This window comes from Diabrotica virgifera, chromosome 9 (genome assembly GCF_917563875.1).
Source record: "Diabrotica virgifera virgifera chromosome 9, PGI_DIABVI_V3a".
In the NCBI taxonomy this organism is placed as follows: Eukaryota; Metazoa; Arthropoda; class Insecta; order Coleoptera; family Chrysomelidae; genus Diabrotica; species Diabrotica virgifera.
In genome coordinates this window covers 195,065,117-195,084,279 of record NC_065451.1, presented here as the reverse complement: position 1 = coordinate 195,084,279, position 19,163 = coordinate 195,065,117, and the positions used below count along the sequence as shown (strand labels likewise).

The 19,163-nt window shown below is 32.5% G+C and overlaps 2 protein-coding genes across 2 annotated transcripts in view; one reads left to right on the top strand and one right to left on the bottom strand.

Moving 5' to 3' along the window:
* LOC126891990 (glucose dehydrogenase [FAD, quinone]-like) overlaps positions 1-7,170 on the top strand; it is a 28,323-nt gene extending 21,153 nt beyond the window's left edge. Inside the window, exons 6-9 of the mRNA XM_050661366.1 lie at positions 3,908-4,084; positions 4,732-4,928; positions 5,413-5,629; positions 6,874-7,170. Coding sequence (XP_050517323.1) covers positions 3,908-4,084; positions 4,732-4,928; positions 5,413-5,629; positions 6,874-7,151 — 869 coding nt within the window. The 3' untranslated portion in view covers positions 7,152-7,170. The remainder of the gene's footprint in view (positions 1-3,907; positions 4,085-4,731; positions 4,929-5,412; positions 5,630-6,873) is intronic.
* The window catches only part of LOC114339236 (protein NDRG3), a 658,690-nt gene that overhangs the window by 463,468 nt on the left and 176,059 nt on the right, over positions 1-19,163 (bottom strand). The gene's annotated exons all lie outside the window — the stretch shown is intronic.

Below are 19,163 nucleotides of genomic sequence, written 5' to 3'. Positions count from 1 at the left end.
AATTGGTTTTGAGGAATACTGCGAATGAGAGTTGGTGGTGGAATTTTGATTTGTGAATCTGGAAGGGATATTTAGAAAGGAGGGGAATGAATGACAAATAGAGATCAGAATGTTTTGAGCTGTCGAGAAGTGAAGTCGAGTAGTAGACGGTAGTGTTCGAGGAGTGAGAAAGTCGTTGTAGTTCCGTGAGTGTGGAGTATCTATCGTGGAACGAGAAGTAGGCCAGGTCGAGAGTAAAAGAACCTCCTTGAGCCAAGAGTTTCCGGTAGCTGATTGCAGTTTCGAAAAAGGTAGAACACAGCATCACGACAGAAGCAGGAAACGAGAGCTATACGAGCTAGTTTCGGAGGAGAACATTACTGGAAGCCAGGACGAGGTTTTGATTGCAGCCAAGGATAGCAGGAAACGGGTCTTGTGTGAAGACATTCTCAGTGCACCAGAAAAAGGTCAGTCTCATTTGTTTGGACATGAATGTATGGGTTTTTCGTAGTAAATACCACATTTAAAATTGAAAAAACATAATCAATAATATCAGAAAAGCTTCATCAAACTTAAATAGAATTGTTGCTGATAAATCATAATAGTTAAATGTTAATAAAAACTTTCAATTGGAAATCAAAAGAAAATAAGATTCCCATGTATAAATGTTATGTTTAAGAATAATAAGATATAGCAAATATTAAGCAGTGATTGCCATTTAAATAAAATAAACAATATTTTGATTACAATTGTAACCCATATGTGTATTTTTTTTTACTCTTTTCTTTTCTATCCCGATTAGGAACCATTAAGAAATACTAGAAGCCACGAAAGTAAGTAATTAATTTATAATTCGCCCTGAGATTGAAAACATATTGATATGTGATCTGGTTAATTAATTAGATTATTATTAAAGCATTGATTAAATTAAATGACATATAAAATTATTATCTCATATCAATAATCAAGATCACAACAATATATATATATATATATATATATATATATATATATATATATATATATATATATATATATATATATATATGTTGCCTTGCAGTTCATAATAATTCTGTTTTAAGTTCACAGTTTAAGTTTAAGTTTTAAGTTCATAATAATTCCGCAGCATAGTCTGATCATACGATATTGCTCTGCGTTGGAGCCAGTCAATAATATCTACTTTTGTCCATGAGACCGTCGGTAATTTTTCCAATAATTTTGAGTGATAGCTGGGGTTATCGAAATCAACGATGACAGCGTTATTTGGTAGAAAATTGAATACTGGAAAAGTAATTCACAAATCCATCGGAGTTCATTCATTCCTGGTAATCTTTGGTGGATTTTGAAACGATAAACTATTCTTCACAAACAAATTCTTCCATATGGAAGCGAGTTTGACAAAACTTCGTCTGCAGTAGAGTTAGCGGACAGTATGCCAGTTGTAACCTCATACGGGCGTTAGTTGTCGTGGTGGCGGCATAGGGCTATTGAGCAGTATTGCTTTGAAATGACACACCAAAGCAATTTTGGCATTTGCAGCTACGTTGGATACGACATATTTGTGATAATGCTCGATAACGCACGGCCTTACGTCGCTAGAGTAGTGAATAGTTATTATAGTTTGATGAGGTTCAATTTAAAAATTATATTGGCCACTATATAGCCTATATCAGATTTAATGCCGATTGATAATTTATATGACAGTTTAAAATATTGAATTCAGAAAAAAAAATTCTATGATTCTAGAGGGGGGTGGGTCTAACGATTGCAGCACAAAAAAGTTCACTTCAACATGAGTATTTATACACCGGTTTATTAGGCGACAACGCCGTTTTGGTAGGGATCTATAGAGGAGTATTAGCGAGCCGTAAGCCCTTATCTCTTTCCGTACTGCTCCCTTATCGTCCGCTTAGACAACAGCGTATTTTAGTATAAGCCGTTGATTCATATTAAGAGTTTTAAACTACTGCGTTTGCATTTTTATTTCTCTGTTCACCGGGTCAGGGTTCGAATGCACATCCACTAGATCCACTTCAGCAGCAAAGCATCCAGGGCCCCCGTAAGAACTACTGGCGCCTGTGTACAAAAAAGGATTTTGGCGCCCCTTAAGGCATTTTGATAATGTTTTTTATTTATTTTTTTGAAGGTAGGTAGGTAGGTGCTTGAAATAAAGCAAAACAGGAACAAATAACACCATTGCAACACCATTACAAACCTTAATTGAATAAAGTTTAAGGGGGTTTATTGAATTAATTCTGCTGGACCATCTTGTCACACTTAGGGGTTTAAACTTAACCCGAGAACATTTTTTCTCACAACATCCCACCTTTTTGTGGATGATGAACCCAGCGTAACACGATTTTCAAATTTTGTTCATGTAGACCCCGTCTACATGAACGGGGCGTATCGTCGCCCCCGTTAGCGAAATTATTCCGATTCGATTTTTTGCAAAAACTTACTCAAAAAGAGGTTCTTATAACAAATCCACAAGGCGCCAGGCGGTGCCGTGGTCGAAAGATTGTTTTAAACAATTTTTTTTTAAACAAATTCGCAAATTTTTTTATTTCGCACAATTTTTTTTTAGATAACTTGGATCATTCTGAGTAAAAAGGTCCCTTGTCATTATTTTCTAAAATTGATTGTTGTCGAGTTATACGTGATTCAAGATTTGAAAAATGAAAAAATGGCCATATAACTCGACAATAACCAATATTAGAGAAAAATCACAAGAGACCTTTTTTGTTCAAAATGACCCAAGTTATCTAAAAAAAATTGTTCGAAGTAAAAAAAATATTTTTGTGAATTTGTTTAAAACAAATTATTAAAACATTTTTCGACCAAGGTACCACGCTGGAACCCTGTGGATGTGTTTTAAGGATTTTTTTTTGAGTAAGTCTTTGCAAAAAAAATCTATTCGAAATAATTTCGCTAACGTGGGCAACGATACAGCTGGATTATAGCGCTAATTGTTAATAATTTAAAACAATAGCTTTGTAATAAAATAATGACAAAAATTTCTTCAGCATCTTAGGAGGGGTTTTAAACTTTGATTTGGTCACTTTTTGACTTTCGTAATAATAAATTTTAATCGAGTTATTAAGCCTTGAAAATGGCATTTTCACATTTTTTAAATTCTAATCGCGTATAACTCGACAACAATCAAGTTTAGTGAAAAATGACACTAGACCTTTTTTACTCAGAATGACCCAAGTGATCTAAAAAAATTGTTCGAAATGAAAAAATAATTTTTGTGAATTTGTTTTAAAAAACATTGTCTTAACAATTTTTCGACCACGGCACCGCCTGGCACCATGCGGATTTGTTATAAGGACCTCTTATTGAGTAAGTTTGTGCAAAAAAATCGAATCGGAATAATTTCGCTAGCAGGGGCGACGATACAGCCCGGTCTAATTAGCTATTTGATCGGTATGCGATTTTCAAATTTTGTCGATTCATCATTTGAGCGCCACACACTCGTTCGCTTATCGATGAGATAGAATTACCGCCCACACACTATTGCTCAACCAATGTTTGAAATTTTTCCACGAAATCAGGGCATAGTTAGGTATTTTTTATCTACAGTTTTGTCTACGGAATGGGTGTTTGTTATTTTTATAGCGGGATTTTTTATTTTATATCTATAGAAAGACTAATAATGACATCCAAACAAAGTAAACTGTATTTAATTTCTCAACTTTTCTTTTAAAATTAATTTTTGCTTTTTGATTTTTTTTTGTAAATATTTTTGCAATTTTTGACCCTTGGTTTTGGCGCCCCTAAAGGATGGCGCCCGTGTGCATTGCACACTTTGCACATATGGTAGCGGGGACCCTGAAAGCATCCACCTGTCCCGCTTGGCTGTGACGGACCACTATCAAACTATAAGGTGTTTTATTAATATAAAAAATTTATATATTTTTGATTTCAGGTATCAACGTAATTAAAGACCTACCAGTAGGAAAGAAGATGTATGATCATGCAGCTTTTCCGGGTTTAGTTTACACATTAAACACAAGTGTTTCAATAAATACGATCAATGAAATCTTGAATCTGGCCAATTATGCACGTTTTCTTTTATTTGGAAGAGGATTTTTCACTTCTATAGGTGAGTATCTTAAAGGACACCTCACACATATTATGGAAAATGTAATGTAATGTAATGTCACTCAAATTCTATTGCATTAATAGACTAGTCTTGAAATTACAATTAGTTCATGTCATTGCGCCAACTCTGAATTTTGATTAATAATGGCGTAAATTGTTATAAAATATTACGTAAATTGCTATAAGCACATAAGTTAGAGTTAGAAAAGAGATTTTGTGAATAGGCACTTCATAAATATTTCTGCAGGTACGAAGGTCTCTTATCTTATAGATAATAAATGACAATGCACTTAGATCAATCAATGCACAGCACAATAAGGGTCAGCCTCACGCTGGGTTAAGCTGTTTTCAATGGCGATAATATATTTTAGACTAATAGTATGTATGAATTGAACAGTTTTATGAACTTCAACATCTGGACAACAGCTTTATCGACAAAAATGTGATTTCCATAAACTTTAATTACAATTTACGCGGTTATTAATCAAAATTCAGAGTTGGCGCAATGATGTCAAATTAATGTAATGTCGAGATGAATCTATTCATATAAATTTTAGTGTATTTGTGTGAAATTACATTTTCCATAAGACGTGTAAAATACAATAAAACTGAGTGGCAGGGAAAAGCAAAAATGTTAGTTTTCTACAGGTGGAGTAGAAGTTCTCAACTACCTCCAAACAAACATAACGTCTGGCTCAGATCCTTTACATCCAGACATAGAACTACTGATTCTTGGAGGATCTCTGGCAAATGACTATGGAATTGTTTTTAGAAATATGTTTAATGTATCACCTAAGATTTACAATGCAGTATTTAAGCCTTTGGAGAACAAGTATACATACCAGGTAAAAATATAATAGTTTTTAACCTTTAATGTAGGTTTAACTTTACCAATGCCTGGTTTTATAGAACCGGAGGTTAAGTGTACATAATCTCATCAAAATGCAGTTCTTTTTGTTTTTGAAAAAAGCTTATTATTTCTTTTTGGAGAGCCTGCAGGTCTCTTTTTTATTTTGTGTATTTTATAATTATTTTCATATTTTCCTGTAAGTTGCGCCACCTTAAAAATACACCAAATCAAAAAATAGACCTGCAGCGGTCTCAAAAAAGAAATTGAACGCCTTTTTCAAAAAAAAAAATGCATTTTCAGGTTCTGTACACTCAACCTACGGGTCTATAAAAATAAAAACCAGAAATGACGCTTTGCGTGACGGAGAGGGGAAAAAGGGTTATAATTATGTAAAAATAATTGAATTCTGGAACTGAGGCATTTTGTCTATCTTTACGGGGGGTACCCTTTATTGTATACAAAGGTTTCTTCTGTTTTAGTGTACTCCAGTCTTGCTTCATCCAAAATCATATGGTTCAATAAAACTGAGGTCGAACAATCCGTTTGATCATCCGAAGTTTTATGCTAACTTTTTTTCAGATCCAGAAAATGAAGATATTAGACGATTAATTGTAGGTATACGGGAGTTCCAAAGAATTAACTCAATGCCAGCTTTACAAAAATATGGTGCTACTTTGGTAGAGACTCCAATACCAGGTAATGTCTTCAATTTAAAGGTGGTATGATAAATATATTTTTGTGAATCTTGGCAAGCCGCACACCAAAGAAACATGAAACGTAAAGCACGTTTCATGAAAATAAAACACAGGTAATAACAAATCTTGAAGTCCCTCTACCAATGAAACGAGTGTGATTCATGCTCATAATCACTTTTATTTGCGGAGAGATTCATAAATGGCTGGACGTCTATTTGTTTAGCAGTGTTTTTTTCCATGAAACGTGATTTACGTTTCATGTTTTTTTGATGTGCGGCCTGTCTAAGGTCCACAATTGGAATTTTGTAGGTTGAAAGTTTATGCACCTATTGTCATTTCTTCTATAAATTTTTATAGACTGTAGGTAGCTCAAGATTGCATCACATATAAAATCCTGCTCAATTCCTTGCTCTCCCTGATGATATTTCTATTGAAATCACACTATCGAATTACATGGAACTTACCAGGGTGGTCCAATATGTACTTAGATTGCAAAAAATATCGAAAATTTTGGAAAAATGGCGATTTTGCTTTTAGCCTGATACACTTGACCCATCGATGCTCAAACTCCTTTAACCCGTCTGAAAATTACGTTTTCTCGAGGTCTGCACAGTAGGCTTCCATGAATTCCTCATTCGACAGAGCCTTTTTCGGAGCCGTTAACTAGGTGTAGTCCACTGTATCGACTGTTCCTTGTTTTCTGGTGAGTACAGGTGGATCCAAGTTATGTCGATCGTTATAAAATAACTAAGAAGCTGCTTCAGATTACACTTTAACAGCCTCTGAGACATTGCTCTGAAGTGGTCTCATGGTGACACTTGTTGGCCTGAGTGCGAAAACACGGCACCTATATGGCGCTGATAGGTTTCTTATACTCAATATTTCATGCAGGATATGAATCACGCGATCTTTTGAGATGCATACTGTCCCAACTATCTCGTGAACCTTCAGTCCATGGTCTGCCAATAGGCGATCGTGTCACCGTAGATAGAGATACCGGAGATAGAGTCACCGTTCAGCGTAGCCGTAGCGCATTCAAGCGCTTTTTGATTTCAAACAAAACGACGACTCTGATTCTGTTGAGATTTTCACATAGGCTGTCTACAAGTAAAGAATGTATTGTACGAAAGCAGACTTCTCTTGCAATATTAGCGTCATCAGGTAGAGAAGCTAAGTACTTATCGGACCACCACGTATTTTATCTATCTGAAATACATACTCATTCAACAGTTATTTGTATTTAAGGCTGTGAAGACATAGTATTTAATACCGACCACTATTGGGAATGTGCGTTGAGAACTGTAATTGGAATTTACTACCATATGACAACAACATGCAAGATGGGTCCTGAAAGGGACAGTGAAGCCGTGGTCGATAGTAATTTAAAAGTTTATGGAGTAGACAAACTAAGAGTAGTAGACACCAGTGTGGTACCTATACCCCAGTCGACTCATAATATGGCTCCAGCGTACGTCATCGGAGAAAAGGCAGCAATAATACTTAAAGAGTTTTATAATATTTAAGATTAAATTATTTGTCATTTCTTGTTTCTTCGTCATAATTTTTTAATATCTCCAATCACATCACAAGTTTTTAATTCTATACGAAAGTTATGCAAAATTATCACACCTTATAGAAACTTTAAGACCAGATACTATACACCATTCACCGAATGATTTTCATAGTAATTAATATATTACAACAAAAAAGGGATATAAAAAAATAATTATAATTTAATTAAAAAAATTACATATTTTCATAAAAAAATATTTTTTAAATGAGGCAACATTGCTTAATATATTGCGCTCCAACCATGTGTGCATCCTGCCATAGAGGCCATATTGTGAAATGTCTGTGAAAATATTACATTCTTAAACGAGATAAAAAGAAAAACTAAAGCTGTGTAAGCAAAGCTATGGATGAGTTGTAAGTTGATAAAGAGGAAACGGAGAATCTATATATTAAATTTTCAGATTCGCATAAATTGTCAATATGCTGGAATGTGTTCTGGACAGAAAAGAAAACCAACCTGCCAATTCTAAAAGAGCTTTATATAAAAGACAGGCTATTAAAAAAGTAAACCGATCATACTCAACCTTTAACTACCCCCGCATCAAGTTGTAACATAAATACACGAGTAGCGTACTTTATACACCACAAGAGAATACAAAAAACAGCGGTTTTGTTAATTTTTTTTTTGAAAAAATACACTTAATTGATTTTATACTCCTTATTCGGCATCAGTGAATGCTTGGAGTTCCTTCTCGGTAAAGTCAATTGGAATTTCTAATTGGAATGTGATCCCTTGAAAAATAAAATTACTAATAAACAAATTTTTGAAATGTGTTTTTTACGCGAGAAAAAGTATTATTTATAACGAAAATAGTATATTGTACAACAAGTGAGAAAAAAGGCATATTTCTCACGAGCGCAGAAGTTTGTTGGCACGAGCCGAGGCACGAGGCGAGGGCCGCAAATCAAGCGAGGGAGAAATATGTCATTTTCTCATGTGTAGCAGTACTTTTTCTATGGATGCGGTTTTGTCAAGAGTTCAAACTTGAAAATTCAATAATTTAGGTGCTTTTAGGTATATTATATGCATAAATTGAAATAAAATAAATATACATGTAGGTATTTAATATACTTAAAATTTATATACCTTAGTTTTTAAAATTCTAATTAACAGTTATTTTTGAACAGTTTTGAAAGGTAATTCCTGGTAGGTTTTGCTTTTACACATTTATTTGACAACATGAATTGTGTTTGTATTGTGCATGTTACCATGGAAACGGCGATCATAATATGGAATACCGTAGGAGAACCCGTAAGAAAAAATATTTCTCACTGCAATGGCCGACTTTTCTCACTGCGTCAGGAATTGTTCGTTTGGAATGTATGTAAGTAGTGAGAGAAGTTGCATATTGTATAGCATCCATAGAAAAAAATATATTTTTCTATGGATGCTATTCAATGTGCAAATTTTCTCACTACTTACATACATTCAAAATAAAATATTTCTCACACAGTGAGAAAATTCGTCCATTGCAGTGAGAAATAATTTTTCTCACGGGTTCTCCGCCGATTTCCATAAATATGATCGCGGTTTCCATTGGACTAACAAAACAATGGAAATATGTACTTATATTACTACAATCGTGGCGTATTCTGTACACCACCGGAAACAACAAAAAATAAACTGGTAAATACGACCTTCTTGGAAACGCCGATTATAACACGAAATTTACACGAAACTAAAACCAATTGTAAAGCACATTCCATTGATAGATTAGATAGATAAACAAGGTCAAAAATTAAATTTTTAAACATATTTGCAGTAGAATTCTTATACCTGGCGTACAAAATACGCCAGCGCCTATAGTTAAAGGTTAAATGATTTCGGTTATAGCCAGAAGAGCGGGGACCATGGAACTAGTGGTAGTAGAAAGAAAAGTAGAAGGCCAAAGACCATGAGGGGAATCTTCAACACGATGGTTAAACCAAATGAAGACTCCGATGTGAAAATCTCTACGTGAAGCCGTCCATGTAGCACACGATCGCAACCAATGGAGACAGCAAGCTTACAATATTTAGAGTAATAGTAGTAATACTGGGTAACCTCAATGTCACATTGTCAGTTTGGTTTTGACACCTTTCAGAAACATCACTTAATTTTTATTTAGTTGCCATTAAATTGTTGTAATGTAACCAACTCAATTTACATGCCACGAGTTGGGAAGGTCCATACCTTACCTAAGGGCATTATCCTGTTTAATATGTATCTATCCTATGGAGTTTTATTTAAGTATGCACCTTTAATGCAACTATATAATATTTAAAGGGTTTCTACCCTAATATTTCTTTGGTGGCTCAGCTGGTATCCAACCTATAAGTATGTTAACTTGCTTTAACCTTAGTAAAAATTTAAATGTCACCTTTGCGTTTATTAAAACGGTCATTCCTACTTTTAGGTTTAAACACTGATGATGATTTTTAATAAAATCGAAAACGTTTTGTAATGTAGCCCTTAAAGGGATTTTAATAAAATTTTATTCCTTTTACAAAGGATTTTTTTCCAATTTTTTTAATATTTAGAGTGTCACCATGACCAGGCAATGCAGGCAATAGGGGAAATCTAGGGATGGCGGTTTTCACATTGTATAATTTTAAAATTTCACTCTGAACTACTCATAATAGACCCTATATAATATATTTTTTTATATTAGAACGTTAAGGTGCTTTTAAAAATATAAAAATACCGGGTGGACCCAAAGTCAGTTAACCGGTTTGTATATAAATAAAAGAAAAAATAACTGTAGTAAAAAAACGTTTTTTGTTTATTGTTTATTGTAAGTAAGTAGGTACAAATAAGTGCATGCTTTACATTTTATGTTTAAATTGTAAACCACCTTCATCAATACATTTTTGGCAACGCTTATTTATACAAAGTGAGACAAGTCTTTCTACAGACTTCCAATACAAGTTGGCATGGAGAACTTCAAATTGGCAAAAACTTTATCATTGAGTAAGTACTCCCCACAAGGCAAAATCACGGGGCGTCAAATCTGGCGAACGCGCGGGCCATTCAATTATGTCTCTTCTCCCTATCCAATCAATAACCTGGTCATTTAGAAACTCACGAACTTGCAATCCGTAATGAGGCGGTGCACCATATTGCTGAAAATATCGAATACCTTGTAACTGTGGATTATTTGCAAGGCCCTTCACAGAGCATAATATATTTTCTTCGAGACGCCTCAAACTTGAGCGTGATTTTTTTTTTGATAGGATAGCGTTAACTGACTTTTGGTCCACCCGGTATACATGGTGTTTTATTAAAAATTAAAAATTATGGACTATGATTGAGTTGAGTGAATCACCCTACTGTACATGTATATAAGTTGACGCGTCCTAGCATTTTTATATAATTTTCCAAAATAAAAACACAAACAATGTTATTCCATAAGTGGTTTCCACACTGTACATTATACAGGGTGTTTGGTAAGGAATGGGCCATACCTTAACGTTAGATTCCTGGGGTTAAAATAGGTCCATTTAAGCTAACTTACTTTAGTACGAAAGTTGATAATAACCGAAATACAGGGTGTCACAGTTAAACTTTTATTCTAAATCTAAAATCTAAATTCGTCATCAGAAATGATGTATTACCCAGAGGGCGCCACAAGTCTTTCAGCAATGATTTAATACGTTTTTTTTTATTCCGCACTCTACATATTTTTGAATCAAAAATTTTTGTTATCTTAATATTTTTACTTAAAAAGGGTATACTACTTTCATCTCGCTAAACTCAACTGTTTTAGAGATAAACGTATTATAAATCTGCGATGCAACATAATTTTTTGCATAATATCATCATAGTTACACCCCAAAAATAAACTTAAAACCATAATAATATCCAAAATGTATCGCAAATTCCTTCCAATGGAATTTGCGATACAATAACATAAATATGAGAACTTTCGCAATTATTATGGTTTCAAATTTATTTTTCAGTTCTAACTACATAGTATGGTATAGTTAGACCTAAACCCAGTCATCCAAAGTGAAATTATCCTCCAACACCAAATTGTTCTATATGGCCCACATAATGTTCAGAAAAAAGTCACACCATTTTGAGCGTCGGGTTTGGGAGGGAGAGGGGGGAGAAATCTGCAAATTCGTAGTTTTTTAAGTTTTTCGTCAATATCTCTAAAGTGCTAACCGCTAAGCGGTTTAGCATGAACAACCTTCTACACAAAATTGTTCTACATTAAATTTTAAATAAAAAAGGCCCTATGCATAACCCTTCTAAAATGAACGGTTCCAAAGTTACGGAGGTAGTATAGTATAATTGGTCCAAAAAAAGGCCTAACCCAGACATCCAAAGTAAAAGTTTTCCTTCAACACCAAATTGTTCTATATGGACCACATATTGTTCAGTAAAAAGTTACACTATTTTGAGCGTCCGGTTTGGGGGGGAGATGGGGGAGAAGTCGTTAAATTAGTAGTTTTTTTTAAGTTTTTCGTCAATATTTCTAAAACTGTGCTTTAGCGTAAGGAGTGTTCTATAGAAAAATGTTCTACATAAAATTTAAAACAAAAAAGGTTCTACACATAATTGTTATAAAATCAACGGTTCTAGAGTTACGGAGGGTGAAAATTGGAGGCTTTCGATACTTTTTATATTTATCGATTTCTCCCCCCTCTCCCCCTAAACCCGACGCTCAAAATGGTGTGACTTTTTTCTGAACATTATGTGGACCATATAGAAAAATTTGGTGTTGGAGGATAACTTTCACTTTGGATGGCTGGGTTTTTCGTATAGTTATATCATAAATATCGCCCAAAAAATATAAAAAGTATCGAAAACCTCGCCTTTCACCCTCCGTAACTCTGGAACCGTTAATTTTATAACAATTATGTATAGAACATTTTTTGTTTTAAATTCCATGAGGAACATTTTTGTGTATAACATTGTTTACGCTAAAGCATAGTTTTAGAAATATTGACGAAAAACTTAAAAAAGCTACTAATTTACCGGCTTCTCTCCCATCTCCCTCCCAAACCGGACGCTCAAGATGGTGTAACTTTTTACTGAACAATATGTGGACCATATAGAACATTTTGGTGTTGGAGGAAAACTTTTACTTTGGATGTTTGGGTTAGGCCTTTTTTTGGACCAGTTATACTATACTACCTCCGTAACTTTGGAACCATTCATTTTAGAAAGATTATGCATAGAACCTTTTTTATTTCAAATTTAATGTAGAACAATTTTGTATAGAAGGTTGTTCATGCTAAACCGCATTGTTTTAGAAATATTGGCGAAAAACTTAAAAAACTAAGAATTTACCGATTTCTTCCCCCTCTCCCCCCCAAACCCGACGCTCAAAACGGTGTGACTTTTTTCTGGACATTGTGTGGACCATATAGAATAAACAATTTGGTGTTGAAGGATAACTTTCACTTTGGATGTCTGGGTTATGCCATCTTTTGGATCAACTATACTATACTAACAATGATACATACTATGCATAAAAATGATGTTGCATCGCAGACCTAAAATGCGTTTATCTCAAAAACAGTTGAGTTTAACGAGATGGATGTAGTATACCTTTCTTAAGAAAAATATTAAAAGAACAAAAGTTTTAATTCAAAAAGTATGTAGCGTGGGGGTTAAAAAAAATTAAACGTATTAAATCAGACCTGAAAGACGTATGTGGCGCTCTCTGAGCAATACATCATTTTTGGTGGTGAATTTAGATTTCTCGTCCCAAAAAACCCCCGCCTACCAAATTTCGTGTTGTTGTCCCATGACTGCCAGGAAATATTCAAGAATAAATAAAATTAAATGACACCCTGTATTTCGGTTATTATCAACTTTCGTACTAAGGTAAGTTAGCTTAAATCGACCTATTTTAAGCCCAGGAATTAAAGGTTAAACTATGGCCTTTTCTTTACCAAACACCCTGTACAAACTGTAACTCTTACGTAATAAATTTAAAAAAATTCTCATTCATACAGCATCATAATCGTATTGCTTCTGATCTTTAAACTATGTAACCTATGGTTAAGAAATTTAAGAGAAAGTAATGTGGCCGCCCCGTATTTTGGTTTTGAGTTTACGTAACACTGAGATGCCAATTGATAATTCCTTCCTATATAGAGGAGATAAAGGTATGCAGGAAGTGAATTAATTAATTTTGGTGTATTACATGCAGAATATTTTGGTGTTGGTATTGTGTTAAAGTAGGTTAGTATTGTATATATTTATAATACATTTATTAGTTAAATAACAAGAACCACTTATGTGTGTTACAATTTGTTATATTTTTATAACTTTATACATTCTTATTTTGTCACAATAATCAGTTAAAAGATATAAAAAATTTAACAAAATATAGTGACAGTAGCAGACAAGTATACAGAGGATTAAGCAGTACTATATAGACAATATTGAAAAACAAAACAAAAGAAGAAAATACAAACTCAATGAAACAGATGAAAAATTCCAAAAAAGTAAGTACTTTTTACCAGGGAAATAAACTAGAAAAAATAATACGAAATCCGCAAATGTACTTTACACAACTATACAAAAAAAAACAAAATGTAGAAAAAAGGGAAGCAATAAAAGCCCAGGAATAACAGAAATATCGGCGGAAATGATAAAAACAGGACAAAAAGGATATATATTCTGATAAAATGCACTTGGGAAAAATGCAAAGAGCAAGGATATGCCCAATACACAAGAAAAGAATGTGTGTGTACTTTGTACGCACGTAAGAAGTTATACTTCTATTCTATAATTTCAAAGAAATAAATATACTTAACAGGTTATTTGTATTTTTTTTTAAATATTAAACTAACTTTCTTACCTACCACTTTTAAAATTTTTTTATTAAAACGATACCAAAAATTAAAAAAAAAAGAATATGAATCGTCCGGGATTTGAACCCGGGAACTCTCGATCTCCGGTCACACGCTCTCCCACTGAGCTATATTCCCTTCGCTTTGACAGGTTACAAGCTTTCTCATACATACTGACAAATTTAATAGACCAAGTGAAGTATACAAAAATACTTTAAATATACTTACTATTATTATAAAATATCTTATTCCCGAGAAAGACAAATCCAAAGACACAAAAATTATAATAAATAATACATTTACTAAAAACACTAATATATCCTTTTAATAACTTATTTGCGGTGACAGCGCTGATACATACATATCTTGGAAGATTAGCAACAAACTACATACTGTCTGTGTGCGCATGCGTCCGGTATTATAAAATTTCACTCTCGATCGTAAAGAAGCATAACTTCAAAAAGTGATAAAATGAGACTATCATCGCGTTGCTTGAAGTAGTTTACAAAATATCCTACACCATCATACACTACACATATGAAATACACAATACATAAAACTTACCCCAAAAATTCATTATTACGAATACATACAGACACATAATCACATAACACACAGAATCATTGCACAAATACACAAAATAATGAGAATTTGATATATCACAGAGCACAAAAACATCCATCCTCATACTTTTCAGCCATAGTTAACTGTTGCCTACAAACACCATGGACAAAGTACAATCTTTTGAGGTTGAGGTTGTGTAATACGCCTGTCAACGATAACTATTTGATGGTTATGGTTGCACACACCTTACTAACGAATTATTGTTTTAATAACTTTTGACAACGATTTCCAGAGCAGAAATCAAAACGATAAATATTACAACCTAACTCTGACTAATCCCATATAAACATAATGGTATTTACAATATTTAATCCAAACATGGCACAAGTCAACGGTTTTAGAACCCTATGACATTCGATATCGTCAGTCACTTCAAGTATTGTTTCTGAGAAAACGGTTCGTGTACAGAAATATATTTTGGGGTCCCAAAATTCATATTAAAATTCAGATCGTTCGTCCAATTTTTAGAAATGGAATTTCTGGCGACTGGATTAAAGCATTTATGAATAAACAGGACATTAATGTAAATTCAGATCAAGTAGAAGAAATTATTTACTATGTTTATGAACAATTAAAATATCAAGATAGTTATCCATGATCTTAAAACATTTTCCTAGATCACAGGTTGCTTTCTATGGGGACTTTCACACGAATTTAAATAAGAATTATGAAACAGCTTATTTAAGACCAATGATTTTCACAACATTCTTATAAAAGAATGCTACTCGCATACAGTAATGTATCAATATGAATATGTGTTTTATTTATAACGAGCAGCTATTATGCGTGTTTTACATAATAAGAAATCAATATTTGCAGTATTATTGTTCTAAAGCTATTTTGTTGTGTTATCTTAATGCAATTAACTATTTTGGTTGGGAATCGGTCACAATTTTACTTTAAAATTAAGTTTATTTTATGTTTCGATTTTCACTTCTGAAATTTTAATCTCCCTTTCATTGATGTTCATCGAATTGTCTGAGAGTGTTTTATCAAACTGTCAAAAAAAATCATAGAATGTGATTGGTTTTTAACCATATCTTTAACCGCAACAGTAACATTCACTTGTTAATCCCGTTGTTATTACCTGCGATTAATCTTACTAAGTATCTCAAAGTAAGTACCTTCTAGACCAACGATACTCAACCTTTTTTCCCTGGGCCACATAGCAGCTATTGCCACAGCTTGCGGGCCGCAATCTATGTGAAGTAATGTACAGTATGGTACAAATGAAAGGAATAAATTCATTATTTCGGAAGCCGGCGACTTTGAGGAAAAATTCTGAAACATCGATTTTTAGTTTTAAATTACGATTTTTTGGCATATGTATCATACTAGTGACGTCATCCATCTGGGCGTGATGACGTAATCGATGATTTTTTTAATTAGAATAGGGGTCGTGTACTAGCTCATTTGAAAGGTTATTCACAGGATGCCCAAAAATTTTTTGTTTTGAACTAAATTAATTGACACAAAAAGAAGAATGTAAGTATGTAATTTATTTAATTCAAAATACATTTTACTGCTGTCACAAATCAGAAAAAAAGTTTATTTCACAAATAAACATTGCTTTTTTCGCTTAAATTTATTGTTCACCTGCCTCTTGGCAGTTTGAACTTTGATTTAAGGGAAAAGCAGTGTTTATTTGTCAAATAAACATTTTCATCTGTTTTCTGAAAGCAGTAAAATGAATTTTAAATTAAATAAATTACATACATTTTTCTTTTTTTGTCAATTAATTTAATTCAAAACATAAAAAATCATAAAAAATCATAATTTAAAAATAAAAATCGACCTGATTCAGGATTTAAAGTCGCCCGCTTACAAAATAGTAAAACGTCGTCCAGGTGCGAATCAGTGTCAGAATAGGTAAACATTATTTTGCATATTTCATTTCTGAATATGAGGATTCGCACAGGAATGATGAAGCGAACAACGTGAGGAACAAGTAAGCGCAACTTTTGAAAGTTTTAATAGTTATCCGGTACTAATTTCCAGAATTCTTCATATTGATTTGCGTCTCTTTTTTCTTTAAAAATTGCCTCTTGTATCACTTTTAAAATCAATTAGTTCATGTGACAACTTTTCACTATAAAATCCCAACGGCCGCAAGTTGTATAGTAGCGGCTACTTCTAAGTGCCAGGGATTTTCCATTAATAGAAGACATTTCCTAATCTTTCACAAATCATTAAATCGTTCCTGAATATCATTACTCATCAATAAGTAGATAGTTTTCTGGAAATACATCAATTCCATCTTGTTGAGCTTTCACCAATGTCGGAAACTTATGCAGATTTTTATATTTATTTCCTCGATGTACATCTTTAGCTTGTTCACGAAAGCAAATACTTTATTTGTCAACTACGAAAATAATTTTATGTTTACTTTTTAATATGTGTAAAGGACGATTAATTTCGCCTGATAATTAATTTAATTAATAAGTTTTTCTGTTATTTCGCAAATAAATGCTAAAAGCCGCCACCAACTCTCTTACTTGAGTTCAAAACAATTTGATCATTTACAGGGCCTTTTAGTGAGCCTTTGGGCCGCATAAAAAACGTAGGAGGGCCGCATGCGGCCCGCGGGCAGCTGTTCTAGTTCTAGACCTCGCTGTTCTTAGACTCTAGGCAGACCTTAAAGTAGGGATTTTTGAATATAGACACATGTAGAAAACATTGCACTTTAAATACATTGGTTTTTAATTGTAAGGTATACATCATATTCCAAACAATATTTTCGGACCATAACACTGGAGAGACCACTTAATTAAACCTCTTCATTTTGGTGTCTCCGGGCCAGCATACGAGTTATACTTTTAGCAAAATTAGTACATAATGGAGACTTGCTGAATGTAGTGTGCATGTGCGTTTTTAAGCCCTTCAAGTTGAACCACTTTCTTATTATATAGGGGAGTGTAATTAGAACGAAAATATGCATTGTTTCGGAAAAATTCAAACAAGCCTATTTTACTAAAACTATTTTTGTTAGTTTATATACATGTTAAAGTAAAAAGTTCTACTCGCAGATTTGGCCGCTAATTGTTTATTAATTGTTTAAACAATAACAATTGTTTTGTATAAATAATTTTAAAAATATCGATAAATTCATTATTTTACCTTGATCAAATATGTTTTTATTTTGTTTTTGATTATGCTGAATCCGAATATGGCATTGCAATTTGAAAATTTTTATATAGAAGCTCTTATACAGTGTGTCTGCGTAGCTAGGAACCACATGGAAAACTTTTTTATTATCAATTTTACGAAAAAAAGTTATTCTTAATAAAATGCTCTGGATAGTCAAAAATCTAAAACTCAACCATCAGATATCCAATTTTATCAATTTTATACGAGCTATGTCAAAAATATGAATTTCGTTAAAGAGTAAAGTACCTTTATATTCCAGAATATCAAAAAATGCTATTATGAAAAGTTGTTTGAAATTAAAAATTATGTCTAAATATACAATTACATCATTCTGATCAAAAAAAAAAAAATAAATTTTTTCTCAAATTACGGATACTCATATCATCATTTTATTACAATTATGATAACTATTTTATTATCACTTTTACGAAAAAAAGTTATTCTTCATAAAATGCTCTCCCTGGTCTAAAATCTAAGATAAAATCATCAGATATCAAATTTTTTTTAATTTTATACGAGGTATGTAAAAATATTAATTTTTCTTAAGAGTTAAGTGCCTTTATTATTCACAATATTTTAATTAGAAGGATGTTATTGAACACTAAAACAAATTTTTTAATTCCAAACAACTTTTCTTAATAACAATTTTCGATATTGTGAAATGTAAAGGTACTTTACTCTTGAGTGAAATTCATATTTATTGACATACCTCGTATAACATTAATTAAATTTTCAATTTAATGATTGCATCTTAGATTATATACGATGCAGAGTATTTTATTAGTAATAACTTTTTTTAGTAAAACTGATAATAATAGGTTCCAAGTTAGGCAGACTAAGTATAAGAGCTAAAATAAAATTTTTTGCCGAACATTATTTATCATTGTTGAAGCTTATTATTAAATGTATTTTAGGTAAGTTTTAGAGAAAAAAATTTTGATCACTTTGTATAAACATTTTTTTAGCTGATAATTTTCGGTTTTTGTATTACATGTTTGTTATCTTTCTTAATTTTTTTAAAAAGAAATAGTTTATTTCATTTCCAAAGTAAAATAATTTAGTACATTTTAAATATTACGTCCTAAGCTTTAAAAAAGCACTTATAAAACTGTAATAGATCTGTTCAAACTTGAGTAATACCGTCTTAAAGTGGTAGTAATTCTATAAAACTACGAAAATTTCAAAAATTACAATTTTTGAGACGTCATATCATTTGAATTAAATTTTTGAGATGTTTTTTTTTTAATGAAACATCATTTAGTAAGATGCTTGAAAGGTAAGTTGTGCAAAATTGAGAGTTTTATAAGAAAAATTGTATTAGTTACACATTTTTAAATCATTTTTAAACAAAATTCATGTAAGGCTCATTTTCGCCCACACCGTACTTATGCCCATACATT